The following is a 20,435-nucleotide window of genomic DNA, read 5'->3' as shown; positions in this document are numbered from 1 at the left end:
TGTAGTAAAAACAATACAATTCTTTTTGTGTATTCAAGCAGGTTTGTTTGGGTTTTTTTTCTCCTCTGCTAATCCAGAGCGGAATTTGAGCCAGAAAGGAGAAACCGATGCTATACACACTGCACACTCTTAAGTATTTGTTTTAAAATGTGTGTGGGATCAAGGTAGAACATTTGAAATGTGTGTATTTACTGCAGTCAGTTTTCTGTGCCTTGTGGTTGCTTTCTGTGGGTTTCAGCCCACTTCACAGGATGAAATACTGTCCATACGAAAGAGTCCATTATGGATCTTCCCCTAGGAATTTTTTTTTGTCCTCTGCTTTTAAATTACAATCTGTATTATTTATGCCAATGTTTAAAATAGCTTCCTAACTTCCCTGGTTAAAGTATTCTGAACCTATTCCAGATACATTTTACTATGCACAACTCCCACTCACCGTGAGTTCTTACTTCAAGCAATTTTTTCATGAAATAATGTGCATCAAAGCCATAACCCTGTGTTGCTGTTACAGAGTTTTCTGTTCAGTTTTCCAGCTGTATTCCTCCTCCCATGATAAACTCTGTTGTCATTATGCATTTTTATCTTAGAATAAACAAATTGCATTCCCTTAATCTCCCTTCATAAACAGTGCCCTGCAATGCTGTTATCATTACTGTTGACCTTTTTTGGAATTTTTCCAGGTTATTAATGCTTTTTTAATGAGAATCATGGGATTTAGAGTGTTTTCTGAGCAGTGTTTATTCAGGAGTTGATAGATTATTTCCTTTTCTATTTTTCTTTTCATCCCCTATTGCTTTTTTGTCTGGCATCTTACTATGTTCAAAGCAGAGCTATGCAAACAATTGTTTTGGAGGTTGCTTCCAAATCAAAACATTAAAGGAAATCTTTGTTTCAAACTGAACAAAGGCTATATTCAATCTGAAATATTTTGAATTTTTCGGGATTTAGTTTTATGTTTTACCACATTTTTAAAGAAGAAAGGCATTTGTTAGTTTTCATAATTAAAGCATCATTTCAAACAGAAAGTAGAAAAATCTGATTTTCCATTTTTCTGGCCATGTTTGACTTCAAATCATCTATATTTTCAGTGTTCTCTGATCTGGTTTGTTTTTTTTTTGGCAACCAAATTACTACCTAAAAGATTTGCTTCCCTCGGAGTCATTACTTCAAATACTTTTGAGCAGTATTGAGTGGATAAGTCTATACATTCCTTGTGTTTATGTATCTGTATTTATGCATAGGAATGGAAAGCTAAGGGAATGTCTTTATTTTAGTTGTGCAAATCTCACTTACTTGATTGCACTGTTGTATAAAGGCATTGTTGAGTGGGTGGTGAGTGGGCTTAGAAGTGGAAGGTCAAGCATAAACAACTTACCAGATCTTTCAGATAGTGGTGTCATTTTAAACGTTTGACCTATTTAAGCAATGGTATTTTACTTGCTTTTATGTACCAAGATATCTAAATCTTGATGAAGCTGTTCTTTAAACGCCTTCACTCTGTTTTGGTTCTCCCTTGAAGTTAAGAATTCTGAGCTTGGGAAGAGCCTAGGGGAAAGGAAAAATGCATGTCCAATCCCTGTTCCAGTAAAGAAACCACAATAAATAACAATGCATAAAATAAAACCCAGCATCCAGAATAACCAGATAGAAGTAGCCCAACTCTGCTAAAACTTTAGATTGCAGAAAATAGTTTTCTCAGCTGTGTTGCATGCAGGGTGGAGTCTCCCAAAGGAGGTGGGAGCTGTGGGAAATTCAGGCCTGTATGGATTTCATCCATGTAGCAGGGGCTAATAAATACAGGCATTCCAAACTAGGTGTTTTTATGGAGGAGCTGGAGAAGGACATGACAAGCTGCAAGGATGGGACCTCATCTCTTCATCAAGTTCTTATTGCTGGATGCTGTGTTCCTGGGGGTATGCTGGGGAGATCATGTGCAGCATCCTCCCCATTCTTAGAATCCCAGGTGGAGCCTTTCTTTCCCCAGTAAAGCAGACAACATAAAAGAGCTGTCATTGGGCTTGTTTTGTGTGGATCCTGATTTATGTGATGTAGTGTGAAACACCCACCCAGGCCTTTCGAAAGAGGCACCAAACTGTTCATCACCTTTTAGGCTGACCTGCTTCTAGGCATGCACAGAAACAAATCTGGCAGAGCTGAGAAGCTTTGCTGAGTGGCACTGGTGGGAGGTGGTTCCCAGTTGAGATGGCAGCTAGGGACAGCACCAGTTCCAAAATTCCCATAACTCCCCCCAGGAGCTGGAGACCTGTTTTGTACATTCAGCCTCCAGCCACTGCAGGGTGGGCATCTCTTCCCCAAGGAGTCTGAAATGTACTGCCTCTAATGTGGCATAAAAAAAATTAGCAAGCCTGCTTTATAATAGTGTATTTTATAGACACCATTACATAAAATGTATTTAAAATAAATGAAAATTCTGCCAGGTTTGTTTCATATTTTATTAGTATTACATTGTCTTGCTTTCATGCTGAGGCACTTGATTACAGATCTGTGTTCCACCTTTCTTAGATTCTGTAAATAACAGGAAACTGTTGGCTTTTGAAATCTGGGTAAGCTGTGTCTGTTGGCTAGAGCTGGTGGAGTAGAGCTTACCACAAACCTGCAAGGATTAATAAGCTGAAAAAGCCCAGTCTTCTTGTCTGTCATTTTTGCTTCTAACAGTAAGAGTGAAAAAAAGCAGCAAATTATGTCAGTCATAACTTGAAATGCATTGGCCTCAGACCTACCTTGGATTTGTTACTGTAAAAAATATAGTTTATGCAACCGATTGGGTAAGGTTTTGCTGTTCTTTTCAATAGACGGCACTTGAACTTCATTAGTTTTTGGTAATAATTTCAACGTGTGTTACAGTAAATATTTGATTAGCATACGACAAATTTTACTTTTCACCCTGGGATTGCAGGGTTGTTTCATCAATTACCTCCCAGATAGATTTCTCCTTCCAGTGTTTTTCCCTTGCCTGTTGAAAACATGTCAAACTGATTTAAAATGTTTTATGCACATTATAATGAAAACCATATGTCTTATATTAAGAGTGACTATGCAAAAGCTTTCACTTGAATCAGGTTTTGCATGCAATTTCATGCACTTGCAGATACCCTGTGCCCGTGGGCCTGTGCAGCTCCTTGCACAGACAGCTTCTCTCCTGTCCTGTGCCCCAGACACTTTCTCTCCTCCTTGCACACGGGAACCAGATTTAGGAGATGTGCTGAAGGGGCCTCTGAAAGCCCTTTGTTAAACTTCTGCCACCAACGTGACAGGAGGGCTGGGATCTTTTCCCAGTCTGTGATGAAGTTTGCTGCCTCTCTATGTACGCCTATTACTCCTGCCAAAGATGACATTTTCCAGTTCCTAAAAATACTTCTGACCAGCATATCCATTTCCCTTCAAACAGACCAAATAGTACTGCCCAGTACATAAAAACATCCCCTGAGGCGATACTGCATGGTTGCTTATAAAAAATACTTGTCCATAGGTGGATTAAAGATATAATTTATAAAACTGTCAAATGCAAGTTAGCATTATGTTATACAACTGTCAGTGTATTTTTTGAACCTCCAGTCTCAATGTTTGTATTGAGGTTGGTGTAGGAAAGCAACATCCTTGTCTCTGATAACAAAGAGCCTTTTTATTTGAACATGAAGATAAGTTCCCCAGACTGTTCCCTTCTGCTCCATGAGCATATGTTCCCCTGACAAAGGTCACTTCAGGCTGAGAAGAGTGAAATTATGGAATTCATTTCTAAGGTGTTGTTAGAATGGCTCAAGCTCCATATAGAAGCATAAAAAAATAATTAGGTCAGGCTGACTTCTGTATGAAAAATATCCTTAAAAATACATAAAGCAGCAAAAAATCCAACTTGTAATGCTCTTTGTCTATTCCAACATCCGCTTTTGGCTTCTCTACAAATCAGTGAATTAGAAACAATTAAGAAAAACACAAGCCCAGATCATAGTGATATGCAGAATATGCATGATGGCTCTCAGCCAATGTCAGTAATTATTTTGTAGTGACTGTGTTTTGAGAGAAGAGCTTGATTGATTGTGGTTTTACAGAATACATAAGTCACATTGTGTATTCATGTTGAGATCTGTAATGCTTATAATTTGCATTAGTGTGATTCAGATTACTACTAAAACTATAGTACTTAGATCAGAAAACTGCTTAATGAGATTAATTATTTGACAACAATTCTTTCAAAGTAAAAAGAATAAGCAAGAAAAATGAGCGAAAATCAACATAAGTAAACATTTGTAAAATTACATTTAGATCCAAACACAGGAAAGCAGGATCTGTGTTTCAGTCCTTCCCAAAAGTCTATCTGGTTTTGAGCTGGAAGTCTTCTTGCCCAACACATTTAAACAATTTATGGAGACCCACACCCAAAGTTTTGCTCCATATCCCCTCTGTGTCTCTGCCATGTGCCCCAGTTCCCAGGTGTTCCTGGGCCAAGCACTCAGCTGAAATGTGGCCACAGACCTGTCTGCTGAGCAGCACTGTCGAGCAGTTGGGTGGATGTCCATCCAAGGGTGGGGAGTGATGCTCCACTCATTGGCCAGTGCAGTGGGCTAGGGAAGGGATGCCTGTTGGTTCCCTTAGGATTGAGGATGCCAGACATTGCCCAGTTTCTTGCTATTATTCGTGAAGCACAACTCACAAATATGAGTTCGATGACTAAAACTTATATAAAACCAGAGGGATGATTAGGTACTGAAATCATGCCAGACATGCCCACAGGAGATGCCAGAGAGAAGTGCCCATCTCCCAGATTTAGTCACCTGCCTCTAGTCCTGGGTGTGCCCACATGCATGCCTTGGATTCACTGTGAACCTCCATACCAGAGGCAGACCATCTCTGTGAGTGCAGGCATCCAGCAGGTTTCATTCCTCTGAAATGTGGGCACTGCCAGTCTGTGCTGTGTCACACCTGAGTAGTTAGAGCTTGAGGAAAAGGTCTGAGTCCAGTGCCCTCCTTAGACCAAAGGAGCTCAAATCTACGCTTCTCCTAAGAGTTCCTGAATCAGTGCAACCTACTGGGTGTCCTCAGCTTCCTCCCCTGGTGTTAGACCTCATTATAGTGGGGACAGTGACACAGGCAGAGGCAGAGTGTGTGGGAGCAGCTTCTGTTGCCCAGAGATTACTGCAGTCCACATGGAGGAGAGCTGTGACCTGTTCCTTGCAATCAAGGTTACATCTGCTTTTATCCAGTTACTGTTCAGTGTGAAATGTAATAGTTAAATCCAAAATAAGAGTCTCCTGTACAATAATCCTAAATCAAATAAGTCAAAGGCCAGGGACTGGAACCAAAACCCACTGTCATCTATGGTCTTGATGCTTTGAATTCAGCACATTTCTCACTAGGAGATTTGCCTTCAAAATGGGTCATTATCTGAAGAAAAGCCTGAAATATTAAAGCAAGATTTCATTGCTTCTTTGCAGCTTTTTTTTTTTGCATTTGTCAGTGTATGTGAGCAGTGTGGTTTTCTTCCCTAGGTTGTTTGTGGTGTACAAAATCTATCTTGCACAAACAACCCCACATTAAACAGAAAAATAAAAACAGCCTTAATGCTTTCAGGAAATATACTCTAGGTCTTTTCATTAGTAGGCATCACAACTGAATTCTCTCTACTTTTCCAGCAGCTTCTAATGACTTTGCTGGATATTTTTTCAGACAGTCAGGCCCAAGCTCTACCCCTAGGGTCTCTAAATCAAGCTGTCTAGAGGCAGCACGCCACTTATTCCTCAAGTAGCTGCACCAAAGTGGGTAATATGTATGCATATTTTGGTCACTTTGCTGTATAACAGAGTGCTTTTCAAGGCAAGAAATCTCGCCAAATTTAAGTGCTTTGCATTTTGAGGACAAGCTGTTTCTGTCAGCACTGTTTTATTTGCAGCTCTGTTTCAGCTATATGCAAAACCTGCTTCAAGACTGATATACATATAAAGAGGTCATATTTATTTAGCCAGAAGAGAGATAAGCTCTGTGGTTTATGAACCAGGTAGCCCAATGTACCTGATCTGTTCTACCTGTAGCAGGTGTGAGAGCAGTGTATGTGTGATACAGGCCCTGTTCCTGTGTTGTCCTTGCACTTTTCCTGAGGCAGTGCAGAGGGCAGGGTTCCAGGTGAGCCTTGTCCCCACCCAGGATGTGCCCGTGGTGGCTGCTGCCCTGCCCGGTGGGATAAACACACGGCAGTGCCAGCTGGAGGCGTTCCGGCCCTCGCATTTCTCCCGCTCCTCCATCCCGCCCCCAAATCTGTAATTGCATCATATGCAGGATGGGAAACCTGTCCTAGACACGTTCCTGAGTGTCGCAGTTGGTTCCCGTGCAGCGACAGGAGGGTGTGAGCTCCCCGGGCTGCGGTGGCCGATGCAGGACCGCGGTCACCCCGTGTGCACGGCTCTCACAGGCAGCACAGCAGCTGGCAGGGCTCCCTCTCCTCCCTCAGCCGAGCCCGTGACTGTCGCGACGCTGTCGGGGCAGCAAGGAGGCGAAAAGGCAGCGCAGAGAGCGATGCTGCCTGCAGAGCGCTCCCAGCTCGGTGCCGCTGCTGCAGAGCGGTGAAGTGCAGGGACAGCACCGGGCTCTGCAGGGTTTCACTCTTGCTCCTCAGATACCCATTCCCGGCAAAGAGCAGCCCTGGAAAATGTGACGGTACTTCCCTGGCCGTGCTCGTGCTGCTCCCCCGCTGCAGAGCAGTGCAGAGCTGTGCTCCCGTGGCGTGGGCGAGCTGCTCGGAGCCCGCTGCCAGGCGGGGGAGGCTGGGGGACAGCACGGACACCGGGGACAGCACGGACACCGGGCTGGGACACTGAGGGCTGGGGGACAGCACGGACACCGGGCTGGGACACAGGGCTGGGGGACAGCACGGACACCGGGCTGGGACACTGAGGGCCGGGGGACAGCACGGACACCGGGCTGGGACACTGAGATCTGCAGCGTGGAAGAGTATGCATGAGTGAACTCCAAATGACATACTGCTGAGGCTGGTGACCCAACGTGTGGCATCTTTTGCAGGGAGGGGTTAGTTAGTAAGATAGTCTTTTTAAGAGGAAAGTCTGTGATTGGAGCTAAACAAGTGTTACAGCCAGTTAGGACCAAGGAATGTGGGGTTGAGAAATGTCAGTCTCTTTCATAGTTAGCACTAAATTAATGGGCTGTGCTGGGGCTTACACGTGTGAGCTTTTGTCATTACATAGTCACAGTGACAAAAATAGTCAACAGGCATCCTTAGGAAGCTGTCAGCCTGGAGAATGGCTTTAGAGAATGAGAAGTCGTGTTGAGCTCCTGCCTGCACTGCTGCTAGACAAGGAGTTTCATGTTTTGTTGAGATATTTGTAAGACAGAAGTCACGCCTACCCAGGAGAATATGATGCAATGGATATTTTATGGATAGATGCCATGTTATTTTGCTCAGAAATGTCTACCAAATGGGAGAAGATGTTTTTTAGTCTCTTAATAACATTGCTGTCAAGCTCTGCTACACACAAAACTGGCTTGAACATCATTTATACACTTGGAACCATTGCTAGCAGTGACCCCTTTAACTTATAAAATGTTCTCAAAGATCCTATAAATAGCTGCATGCCTAATTTTAAACATAAGTAGTCTCCTGTGCTAAGTGTTAAGCTTGTGTATAGCTGTTATTAGAACTGGGGCCAGAAAGGTTAGTTCATGCTTTGCAGACACAGTTCCTGGTCTCAGATGCAGCTCAGTCTTTCAGAAAGCTCTGCTGGTGGCATGGTTGTGTTTGCAGGCTCTGCTGGCTCTTATCAGCAGTGCCCAGCCCTGCAGCTCTTGGTGCTCCAAGCCAGGCAGGTCAGGGAGAGGCGATTGTTAAGCCTTGCTGCTCAGCAATGCTTTCAATAGCGAGATCTGATTATGATGTGATCTCCTTACCCAGAGATGAACCTTGGCTAGGGCTCCTGCTCTCTGCGCCACAGCCAGGACTTGCCTTGGGAAAGCTGCTGGTGTCTTACAAGCGCAGGAATGCTTTGGGGAACTGAACAGCAGAGGTATGACATCTGTGTGACGTGTTTACCTGTTTGGGTCTTGTTTAGAAAAGTAGTTTTGGGCGTAGTGTGATACCAAGAGATTATTTGGAGTGTACGTTAGTCTTGTAGATGGGGATATTTTGTTTATCAGGAAGATTCTGTTGCATCTTCAAACGTCATGTCCCATGATAATTTTGTTTCCCCAAGGAGAGGTTCACTCACATTTACATCTGTAAACATGATATAAATACTCTATGAAACTAAGTGGCTTTGCTGCTTTACTTCCTTCCCCTTGCAAATTTTCACACAGCTCTGATCTGGTTATGGCTGTGGTGGCTTGGGTCTGATTATCAGGGGTGTTGTAATGGCTGTGGAGCTGGTTAGAGGTGCTAGAGCTGGATCCCTGGCATCTTCTTTTGAAGAGCTAAGCTTTATATCTGAGCACTTCGAAATTGGGCTGAGGAATATCCTGGGATGGGCTGATGCAGAGGCATAGAGAAATGGAGGCTGGTCTCAGATGTCATGAGGTAGGGAAAGCATTGGGTTAAATCCAATCACACCTTATCCTAAGGCCAGTTGCTAAGTGTTGCCAGGTGGTAAGAATTGTTGCTGGCTATTGTCTCAGTTTATTTAAGGCTGTGAAGCCGGGCTCTGATAAAGCCTTTTCCTAGTCTCAGGTGTTCAGGGAGAAAGATACAGCCTTCACCATCAGCTCTGTGAAGAATTTAGGAGAGATTGAGGACTAAAAGGTCTAGCTGTGACAGGGGGATGATAGTGGCTGCAGCTGCATCTCCTGCGTGTGGAAACGATACCAAAAATGGCAAGTCTGCAGCTGCTGGCTTGGGGATGTCTATCCATGGGATGACACCCATAAATTACCAGGTGAGAAATGCTCCCCTTGGTCAGCTGCTTAAAGGATGTTGGAGAGTTATTTCCATCCCCTCAGCTAAGGTCACTATTCATTATTGTGGCTCTACAGCATGAGATCTGGGTGTGGCATAGGACGTTTGCCATTGGATTGACAGATTGGAAAAAAAATTACAGCTTTGGTGTTTTTTTTCCAGGGGATAAGACTTTCTTAGTACATCTATCTACTATTGGCCTTAGCAAAATGAGAGCAGTTTTCCTTGTATATGCCAGAGCTTGTGAAATAAAAGCTGTGATCTGTAGAAAATCACTAATCAGACACATGACTTGGTACCTGAGATGTACTTGGGACCTACGTGTGATCACTGGATTATTTTAAGGTTATCAGGACTGCCTCACTATGCTTCTGTACCACATGAAAACCTGCATATGCATGTAAATATATAGATATACAATTAGCCTGTACGGGTTTATACCTATATATATGTACCTCTATGTTATCTCAGAAAACAAAACAGAAGTAGTGAGCAGTGTTTCTGTATGGTTTAAAGCATGAGAAATATCTAGTTACAGTGGTGTGTTCCTAATCACTGTGCTCCTGAAGGAGCCATGTGAGCAGCCTCATTCATCTATTGATGGCTGTGAGAGAGCAAACAGGTTGTCACAATAAGTGTTCCTGTCTGAGACCTGAAATGGCTTTTGGTAGCGTGAGGGTTTTGTGTCCAAATGTTTTTTTCTGCTCTTGTTGAAGTGCCAGTTCTGAAGAAATGTTGAAAATCTGGAACAAATCCATCTCTTGTCTCAGGGATGTTTGAAAATCCGTGCGACTTCTGAAATTCACCCAGAACAGACAAAGGAAGGATGCTTGTGATTCACTGTTATTTTGAAAACAATCTTTGAGTTATAATTTCCATCATGTTTTCACTCTTTCCTTTTCCTTTCCAGGCAGTGAAGCCGATTTTAGCTCTTCAAGCAGCACGGGCAGTATTTCAGCACCTGAAGTCCATATGTCAGCTGCTGGAAACAAGAGATCATCTTTTTCTCGCAAGTAAGCAAAGCAATTTTTCCTGAATATTTCTAATAGTGCAAAGATAGACTACTGTGTAAGGTCTTGCATTTTAAAACAATTAGGTTAATACAAGGCTCTTGGGTAGCACAGTGGTGAGAGCTGCAATATGAGGAAGAAAAGGAAATGAATGCCGTGTTCAGAGCACAAAAATTGCTAGTATGCCGGATCAGCCAGCTATTGGGGTTTTTTTTGTATATTCATGGCAAGTATGGGAAATAGAATCAGGTAAGGCAGAGAAGACATTGGCTGGAGTAGAGAGAGAGCTGGGTATGTTTGTTAACTGCAGTATTTCTAACCAGTTAACCTAAACCTTTTGGTTTTGGTCTTAATATTTTGTTTTATCTCTGTCATAAATTTTCAGCTCAGCTTGAACCTTTCCAGATCATGATCTTATTGTTTGTTGTAAGAAGTAGACAGTATTGCCTCTGATGTTGGCATATTTTTTTTCTGAAATACCCTTACCCAGCCTATAGGTTTTTTGGTTTTTTTTAATCATATCATAGTCATCTGTGTAAGTGAACCTCTCATGAAAGATTTCTGTAAGATTTCTCCCTGTCCTATGTGAATTGCAAATTTAGACAGCTTGAAATACAGGGGCATTGGGATGGAGCAGTGCACGTTGTGTTCTGCCCACGCAATCCCTGCTGGTTACATTTTGTGGAGCAGGAGGAAGGGGTTTGAGTTGACAGCACTGGTTTCCTGCCCGGTTTTTTTATGGAAGAGCTGGCAGGCCGGCTGGGAGCAGCAGCAGGATACCCGAGTGCCTGAGTCACTCACAGGCGTCCGAAGGTCGTGATGTGCCCCAGCACACAGAGGTTGTCAGAATGAGCCTTTGAGAGAGCTTTCCTATCTCTAGCATGAGACTGCTAGAAAAATAAACTCTACTGAAGTTCCCTCTAGATTACATCTAACTAGTAAAGCTACTGGCTGTTGGGAAAAAAATGGTACTAAGTATACTATGGAGTATACTAAGTATAATAGAAAGCCCTAAAATCACCTTAATTTCGGTAAGATTCTGTATCATTTCATATACTGCTGTGCATTTTAATATAACTGACCTAGAGCATAGAGACATCCTGCATTGGACAGAAGTCCTCTGTAATAAGGCTCCTTCAGATGTGCTGCTATGTTAAGCACAGTCTCTGCAAGTTCTTCCGCACACCAGAGTTGATGATACATTGTATAAAGTGGAAAGAGATATGTCCTTTTCAATATGTTCTTCTTTAACTGTTTGACTTTACTTGCTATGGAACTCTTCAGTGTTGTCACAAACCACAGTCCTGTACTTCATTGTAAAACAATTACAAAATCACCCAAACCGCAGCAGTGTGATGAAGGTTCACAGCAGCCACTCAACCATCTGTTCCTTATAAACTGTTCCATTTGCAGAGAAGGGAAAAAACCAAGTGAAACAATTTTAAAAAGAGATGTTGCTTCATAGTTCTCTGGCATTTGATTTTTGTTTTATATGTAAGCCTTCTCTTTTGCTGGCTGGGCTTGCTTTTTTCTGGTATTTTTTGTTTGGGCTTTTAAATTTTATTTTATTTTTAACCTGCCATTTCATTACCATTTAGAACAGCAACTTCGATGGGAGAATGAAGATAGTAGTGTAGGATGACAAGCCAAGTGACTAGGACAGGGACACATCCCAGGAAGCTGGCCTCAGCACTCCAGCCCTTGGGCAGCTGTCTGGCAGGGAGGATACCAATTGCTTTCAAGCACACACAGTTAGCAGATTCTTTAATAAAGAATTGGAAAATAAAGGTAAATGTGTATGAGAAAAACTGGAAGAATAAAAAGAAGGAAAAAATAGGACTGTGTTTCCTTTGTCTCTTTTAATACTACTTCAGCCTGCTCTCCGTGGGGTTCAAACTATATAGAAGTGAATGAATAGCTGACCATGACAGATGAAGCACCCAGTATGCCAAAGGCAGAAAAGAACAGTGGCCCAAACAAAATCTGTTTTCGCTGCACACTGTGATCCCTCAGGCTGCTTGCTGAGGAGCATGAAAGCAGTCTTACAAAAACCCTCCGTGCACAGGCACCACTCAGGCCTGGCCAGGGAAAGCTGGAGTGTGGCTCTTTTGGCATTAGTCCAGACCACAGGCCTCTCATTACTTAACAGAGTCAAAGATTCAGGGAACGTGGATGATCTGATGGAGTTACTGGGAACTGTGCTGTCTGCAGAGAGATGTAAAATGGCTGAGATTTCCTTAGAACATGTAATTCAGACTGAGAGCCCCTTGCCAGTGGAGGAACAGGCAGTGGCTGATCATATCAGAACTTTATTTTTTTCCAGCCACTCACAGTTATCTCTCTGGTTTATTGTTTAGAGAACTTTGTGTGTAAAACAAGACACATAATGGGTTGTGTGATGAGAATAATGCCTTCACCGTTTTGGTTCTTCTCCAGTCGTGGTCCTTATGGTCGGAATAATGGAGCCTTATCATACAAGGCTGGAGCCAGTCCACCTGCTTCACATGGAAAGGATGCTTCGTCTACACTGTGCAAAAACCATCTGAGTCCTGCTAACATCCATCAGAGTTACAGGGCTTCTTCAGCCAGCAGCAGCAACTCAGGCTCATACAAAGGAAGTGACAGCAGTCCAGTGATGAGGCAAGTCTGTGTTTCAGCCACCTGGTGTTGGGTACATTGGCACCCTCTGCACTGTAGTATGGGATCAGCTGTAGGAGTTGCTGTGCAGGTCATCTTGCTCCTCACCATAGCTGTGATGCCTCCTGTAGGTGACTTAGCAGTCAGCAAGGTTCTCCATGCCATGTAAAAGCTTTACTGTTTCAGCACTATAAAATTCAAGTTTACTTGAAGTCAAAGTCCTTTGCAGTTGGTTTTCACTCCAAGGCAGGCTATTTCATGCATTTTCATGGCATCAGTTCTCATGAAGATTTACTGGTTTGTTTGTTGTAGGGCTCTTTTCACTTTGAAGAGAGTTGGGTGGGATAGTGTAGGAAACATGATACACTTGGGTGAAAATTCACCCTACCTAGCCTTAGGCATCTCCCTAAGGAGTGCAGTTTCCTGTACAAGAAAGGACACAGATACCTGCCAGAGCATGTGACATGTTGCAGAGAAGAAATGGCCACCATGCTACTGCTGTTGCCCTCTCTCCCAGACAACTTAGCAGCCAAGCATGTAAGATACACACCCAAAGCTAGACAGGATGAGTGTAGATTTCAGTGTGCTCAGCTTTATAACTCCTAAGTAGAGCTGAACCCACTCCTTGGGCTGCCTTGCCTGGCTGCCTATAGATGGGTGCCCTTGCCCTGCCTGCTCTTGGCACAGCACCCATTTGGGGTGAGGGGATGGCCAGGTATTTTCAAGTTAAAAGCCTCATTTGATATAATGACACTGAAGCCAAATAAAATAAATAGTGAATTTTGCACTGTAGCTACAAATCAGCTGTTCCCTTAAGTACTTTGATTTGCAAGGTGAAGTAACTTGTGTGCACACTGAGGAGCCCCAGATGAGTCAAGCTTTGCATTTATCAGTCAATGGGATGTTTTTCATTCTGCCAGGACTTAAGAACTGGAACAGTGATGTTATGTGATGGTTTGTTTTGGGTTTTTTCAGGCGATCAGGGAGATACAATTCTTGTGGTGACAATCACAGCATTAAGCCACAAAATCCAGAGCAGTATTTGACTCCTCTGCAGCAGAAAGAAGTGGCAGTGCGGCACTTGAAAACCAAGCTGAAGGAATCTGAAAGCAAACTTAAAGAAAGGTAAATCTCATATCAGAAATCAGTCAGAAAGATTTATTTGGGAACATTTAGGGGTGGGAATCCTTAGTGTTTTTATTCATTTCTTGACCAATAAAGTTTCCATTAAGATATTTAAAATATGATTAGTCTGATTAGGTTGTTTTTTCAGTGTTTCAGGTATCAGAGTGTACTAAGGGGGTGAAAAACAATGAGTTTATTTATAAATATAGCTGTCTCTTTTTCCTTTTTGGAACTTTCACGATAGAATACTTAAAATGGGCAACTTCATGCAAGTCTGATTTGGATTGAGACCTTTTATACATACAACAGTTTCTACCTGGCAGTATGTGTTACCTTAATGTCCTCTTCTACCTCTCTCAGTAAAGTAGGACTGCAAATGTCCCCCTCCTCCCCAGTGAAAGAAAAGTTCATACCCAAAAACCACTGTGCTCATTTGTGTTTTTGTCACTTATATGCTGAATTTTTCACAACAGCCCTTTGTATGGATGCTGAGCAAAGAAGTGACAACGTGCATTACGCAGCAACAGGCACAAAGGGCTGTTTGAATGGAGCCCAAGACACAGTTCCAGGGACCCTGTGCTCTTCCTCTGCATCTGCAAGGCCTGGAACTGACACAGGAGTCCCCTCTCCCCCACTTGGTCCCCATGTGCTTGCAGCAGGCTCAGCTCCCTGCTGGGGAAAGCCAGCCCTGTGGCTGCACACGGGGCTCCCTGGCTGGCTGAGGCCAGCATTGGCTCTGGCACTACATGACAAGCTGCTGGCAGGCACTGGGGATGCATCCCAGCAGCTGTTTCCCATTTCCTCCAGGGCCAGGCAGTAAGGGAGATTTTAAGCACTACACAGGTTAGACCTGACCTAGAGGTCACCACTTGTGCCTCAAATTGTCCAGGATCATGGCACAGCCCACAAGGCTGCTGTTTTTTTTTTTAGGAGGTCAATGACTCTCATTAGCAACCAGCTGGCATATCTTGGCTCTCTCAGAGGTGGCCACAAATGGCACCTGGAGAAATTTGCTTCCTTCTTGGAGCATCTCAGCAGCAGAGCCATCGCTGTGTCGTGGGCCTCATGTTGACTTTAATTGAGCAGTCAGCAGAAGTGTTACATCATTTTTATTTTGCTACAGGGAAACAGAAATAGAAGAGCTTAAAGCTCAGCTGGGACGGATGAGGGAAGACTGGATTGAAGAAGAGTGCAATCGTGTTGAGGCAGAGCTGGCCTTAAAGGAAGCAAGAAGTGAAATTAAACAACTCAAGCAGGTTATTGAAAGCATGAAGAACAGCTTGGCTGAGAAAGACAAAAAAATTCAGAAATACTTCATAGACATAAACATTCAAAACAAGAAACTGGAATCTTTGCTGCAGAGCATGGAGATGGCTCAGAACCACTCTGTGAGGGATGAGCAGTGCCTGGAGTACATGAGTGACTCAGAGGGGAAGCTGTTAGCTTTGTGTGCCACCCTGCCAGACAGCCCCATCAGAGAGGACCAAGGTCTGGAGGAGGTGGCAGACAGTGATCTGCTTCTTAGTGAGGACAGAGCTAATGGGACCGACTCATCTGGAGAGAGTTTGACCACAACCTCGGAGTTGAGTGATCCAGCTCCCTTCAGTGCTGCTATAAATAAAGAGATGCTTGAAATCTTTCTGGATGGAAAATTAACTTATTGCCAGGAGGAAGAAAAAAGCAACATGACAGTAGAACAGGCCATCCAGACTGACGTGGTGCCATATAGCTTAGATGTGGAGCAGCTCATTCAAAACATCTTCAGGGCTCAAGACACCAGTCCTCTCAGCCCACCTTCTTCACTGAAGGAATTGGGTGAATTTTCTCTTGGAAGCTTCAGTGATTCTGGTATCATAGTGGACTTAACTCCAAGTGATCCCAATTCTGCCATCCTTTTGTCTCCTATGGAGTCCCCGTGCAGGAAGGTGGAGCACAGAGTTAATGAAAACCGTTTCATGAAAGAACTTGATTTTACAGAAACTCATGATGATGAAGCCTTTGAGTATGTTAATACAGGAATAAAGAGAAGATACTGGAGCAGCAGTCTCCTTGGGGATCTTCTGGCTGTAGCAGCTCCTGTTGTACCAACTATTGTGTGGGCATTGAGTACTCAGAGAGGAGGAACAGATCCTATTTATAATATTGGAGCATTGCTTCGTGGTTGCTGCCTGGTGGCCCTGCACTCTTTACGCCGAACACCCTTCAGTATCAAAACCTAAAGTCTCCTCTGTCCCTGGGCAGCAACTGGCTGAGCCAGAGCGAAAGAGGGATGAGATAGATTGTAAGATGTTACTGTATATTCTGGCAGAGTCCATAATTTGCTTTTGACTATTTGATTTGCACTATAAATCAGTTCAGAAACATGTTCCTTGCTTCAAAATAGAAAAAAAAAAAAATAAGCTGAACCTCGTAATTCCACAAGATGTTTTAACAGTACTGCTGCTTACAGAAATAGTCCTCCTGCTCAGAGGCACCATGTTCCTCCCCTGTGCTGGTGACTTTCTGGTGCCAGCACATCTGCACAGTGAACATAACCAGGGAAATCAGGAATTCGAGCCTAGTGCTCTTTCATGTTCCACTGCTGAGCTAGGATTAAGCTCAGTCATGCTCCCTGGAGGGTTCATTGAGCAAATGTACAAGCACTTTGCACTGGCTCAAGGGTAGTGCGAGACCCATGAGAGAACAAATGGCCAGAGAAAGGTGGGGTATTTCTCTAGACAGCACTAACCTTCCCTTAGGGTATCACACCTGTGCTCCAGAAAGCATGCTAGCGCTTTCCATTTGTTGTCTCAAGTGTCAATTCAATTTAGAGGTAAAACCCGTATTCCCCAGGCAGCTTCCAGCACATTGTTTGTGCCTGTCTCATGTAGTGCTCTTCTCAACTGTGCAATTGCTTGAGCATTCCACTGGTCTTGTGCTTATACGGGGACTGTAACCAAAAATGTACATTGTTGGGAGTCCTAACACTTGTTACAATGATAAATATAGGTGTGGATACACTTTGACTCTTAATGTTGTTTTAAAGTCTTTATGTATTGGAACCTGATAGTCTTTTGAAATACTATGTATAAATGTAATGTGTTTTAACTTATTGTTTATTTAATTGCTTTATTGTAAATTACCTTTATAATCACAAGTTCAGTAAAGCATGATAGAAATGTCAAATGTGTGAGTGTTTTACTATAGAAAAGGTATTAAAAAAATTCTAGCTGAGCTGTCAGGTACAGGCTGAACTAGGGGAGGTACTTATTAGGTACTGTTCCAGAACAGAATTAGACTGAGAAAATCTGAGTACAGTTCCAAGTACTCACCAGGCTTGTTAAAGGCTCCAGCTGGGCTGCAGTTGCACACACAACCCTCTGCTGCCTCACACTGCATTCACAGATGCAAGTGACCTAATCTTTAACCCAATGCAATCACCTGGAAACCTGTAACTCCTCAGCACTGCAATCCCAGAATACTACCAGTCTTCCTGACATTTAACCCATCTGACAGGCATGTGGTCTCAGAGTGTCTGCATACTGTGACTATCAAAACATGAATTCTCCAGGTCTAAAACCTAAGGTCTACGGATAGATCAGAGGACAGCAATGCTACCCAACAAGCAAAACAGTGGGGTTTGATGGCTCCACCCAAGCTTTCAACCCCATATCTGGCCATTTAAACCTCACTGGCCTCCTGTTTTCCCCTTCAGCAAAACAAGCGTAGTATTTCCATGTGTGACCCAGAGAAGAAGGGATGCAGAGAAGCCTGACAGTGCCATGTATTGCTCTGCAGCTTTTGGGGAGGAAATTATTAGTAATCCACAAAAGAGTATAATTGGCCATGTGTGGGGAGCACTTGCAACACTCAAGAGAGTGATATTGATGCTTACAGAGGGGACTCGCACAACTTCCATGTCCCTGTGATGCCTGCAGGATTAATTATTTTGTGTTTGCAGTAGAGATTCCAGGGGCTTCATTAAGCATTACGTTGAGGAAGATAACTCTAACAGATCATTTGAAGTAATATAATCCCCATCTAACAGAGATGGACAAGAGCATCTTGCTTGCATTGCTATAACTTTGTCTTCCCAGCTCTCCTGCCTTCTTGGGTGCCTGTGGCCATCTGGCTTGCCTTGTGATACTGCTGCAATGCATATTGCTCAAATGTCACCTTCAAAAGCTTTTAAATTATAGGGACATTACGGCCAAAATTACCAGTTGGATGTATTATTAATGTAAATTTTACACAACCACGGAATTTCATAATTCCTGAATATGTCTTCTTAGGACTGAAACGTATTACAGAAAATTTTATTCCTACATCAAAATATGTCTGTGCAGGGCCAAGACAGCAGTATTTTATACCTAATGTTACCAACTTCATTACAATGTTGGATTTTTCTTTCACAGCCATTATTGTTTAAGTGATCTTTGCTTTGAGTGACAGTGAAATGCACCATAATTTAGAGGAAAAAGTGATCTTCAGTTCTAGATACATTCACAGTTGACTGCATGGGGGGTTTTTGCAGCAAGAGGCAACAAAGTGGCAGAAACCTACACTTATGTTTAAGATGCCAATAGGCTGTCTCATAACCAGAACAATGTCAAAGTTTCTTTCTGCCTTAAGATTCTTCAGTCAGTTCAACCCTCATAAGGCATTTAACTAGTATGCCCAGCAAGAGGTGACAGCATTCCAATCACATTCCTGATAAAAGCCTTTGCTCTGATCTCTGTCCAAACTCAGTTTGCTTTTAAGCCTCTGCCTTTCCTCCTCCATACTGCAAGGACATAGACAGCTCAAGGTGCCCTTTGTTAGAACACACCTGAATTACTCACCAGTCCCAGACTTTGGTCTTTGTTCCACAATCCATAGGGGATATGCCAGTTGTTGCTCCAAACATACCAACTTAGCTTTCCCTCTCATATTACACTTAAATCCTAGTCGTGTCTCACCTGAATTTCACTGGTGCTGTACACAGCTAGGGGAGGACCATCAGCCTCCAAACAGTTCAATAAAAACTCCCATCCTTTTTTTTTTTTTTTTCAGTTTAGAAAATGCTCATACCCACACCTGTACGCCACTGGAAAGTCTTATTTTCAAAACATGCAGATGATGAGGAGGACATGCAGCACATACACAGGGTAAAACAGAGGATACTTGAATTCGGGCATAGGAACCAAGTCAGCTTCTTCCTGGGCTGAAGAGATGCATGTTCATAATTCCATTAGACATTTTCTTTCTAATCCAGGAACAAAAAAAGCCTTTCTTTAATATTCATCTTAAGAGGTACCCAACATGCCCTGCTGCTGAAAATGTTGAGGCTCAGGCATTTGACCCCCTTCCCACCAGAGATCCATCTCTATTCTCCATAGAATCACAGAATGCAGCAGGTTGGAAGGGACCACAGTGGGTCATCTGGTCCAACCTCCCTGCTCAAGCAGGGTCATCCCAGAGCACATGGCACAGGATTGCATCCAGACAGTTCTTGAATATCTTTAGGGAGGGAGACTACAACTGCTCTGGGCCATCTGCTCCAGTGCACATTCAACTGCACAGTAAAGTTCTTCCTCACGCTGAGGTGGAATTTCTGCCTGTTGCCTCTTTTCACCCTTGCTTATGTCCTTTTCACAAGGTTGTTCCTAACTTAAAATTACACATTTCTCCTTCCTTTCCCTGCAAATTAGCTGTCTTAATCTCAAACTCCAGAAACCTATTTAACAGTTTTACATATGCCCTATATAAGAAGTATTTTGCTCCAAAACCCTTCAGACAAATGAACATGGGACGTGACAAGCATGAACAACTACAGCACAGTCAAGGAAAGGATGATTTTTCAGTTTTTGTGGCAGGTCACTCCTCCACAGTCAAGAATATCAGTGAAAGCAATCAAGTCCAGCTTTCAGCCAAGAAAGAAAAAGCACATGATCAACAACCAAAATATGAAAGAGAAATGGAGGAGCATATGGCAGCAGGAAGAAAAGAGAAGAAGTGTACACAGGAGTGTACAGGATCCTCAAGTAACTCAAATCAATGGAAAAGGTAATATCAGAGCAACAGCCTCAGTAAGTTTAGCAAAAGTGTTTTCATATTTATCAAGGATAAAAATCAAGATATAGGAAGGAGGAAAGAAGAGAGAGCACAGGAAAAAAGGCAAAACTGATAATAGTGCATGGGTTATCACCATTCAAGAAACTTCCTCCAAGAGCAGTGTCCTCCCCACTGGCACCATGTCAGCACAGGACAGAGATGAGAGGAATCTCTAGAGCACCTGTGCTCAAGTTTGGCAGGTAGATGGAAAGAAGAACAGCAAAGCAGTACAGAGTAGGAGGGAAAAGCAATGCAGGAAGAACTGGGAAGGTGGCAGAACTCAAGGGTTTTTAAAATGGCTGAAGGCATAAAGATCAAATGTGCTTTCATGATGTATTCAGGGGCTTTGTTTGCAACTTAGCAACTGGCCCACCTCTTGTTATTTTTAATGAATAGTATTGATTTATACCTATTTTATATTATCCTAAAAATAGCAACAATAATTACTAGTTTTCTAAAAAATGAGACATAGCTTCCAACAGATTTCACTTGAAACAGGCAGTAGATAGCCAGTTTCCTTGCCCCTTGTCAGCAATAGTGAAAGAATTGTGACTGGTACCTCCTTGCTTCTTACATGCTGTTAAAAGGACAAACACTGATTGTTATTAAAGCTTATTCATAAACTTTCTCATCTCCCATCCCCTGGATGGATTTGGAGGTGTGTAGTAGGAGCAGATTTG

At 43.0% G+C, this 20,435-nt stretch overlaps 1 protein-coding gene across 2 annotated transcripts in view; it reads left to right on the top strand.

The window, feature by feature from the left end:
- Positions 1–16,848, top strand: part of SYBU (syntabulin) — a 39,230-nt gene extending 22,382 nt beyond the window's left edge. For both annotated transcript variants that reach the window (XM_014879344.2, XM_088178411.1), the window contains 4 exons: positions 9,822–9,924; positions 12,358–12,561; positions 13,534–13,683; positions 14,807–16,848. In XM_014879344.2, the coding sequence (XP_014734830.1) occupies positions 9,822–9,924; positions 12,358–12,561; positions 13,534–13,683; positions 14,807–15,902 (1,553 nt within the window). In that variant the 3' untranslated portion in view covers positions 15,903–16,848. The remainder of the gene's footprint in view (positions 1–9,821; positions 9,925–12,357; positions 12,562–13,533; positions 13,684–14,806) is intronic.
- Positions 16,849–20,435: the final 3,587 nt, after the last annotated feature.

This window comes from Sturnus vulgaris, chromosome 1 (assembly GCF_052056855.1).
Source record: "Sturnus vulgaris isolate bStuVul1 chromosome 1, bStuVul1.hap1, whole genome shotgun sequence".
In the NCBI taxonomy this organism is placed as follows: Eukaryota; Metazoa; Chordata; class Aves; order Passeriformes; family Sturnidae; genus Sturnus; species Sturnus vulgaris.
This window is presented reverse-complemented; position numbering and strand designations above follow the sequence as displayed.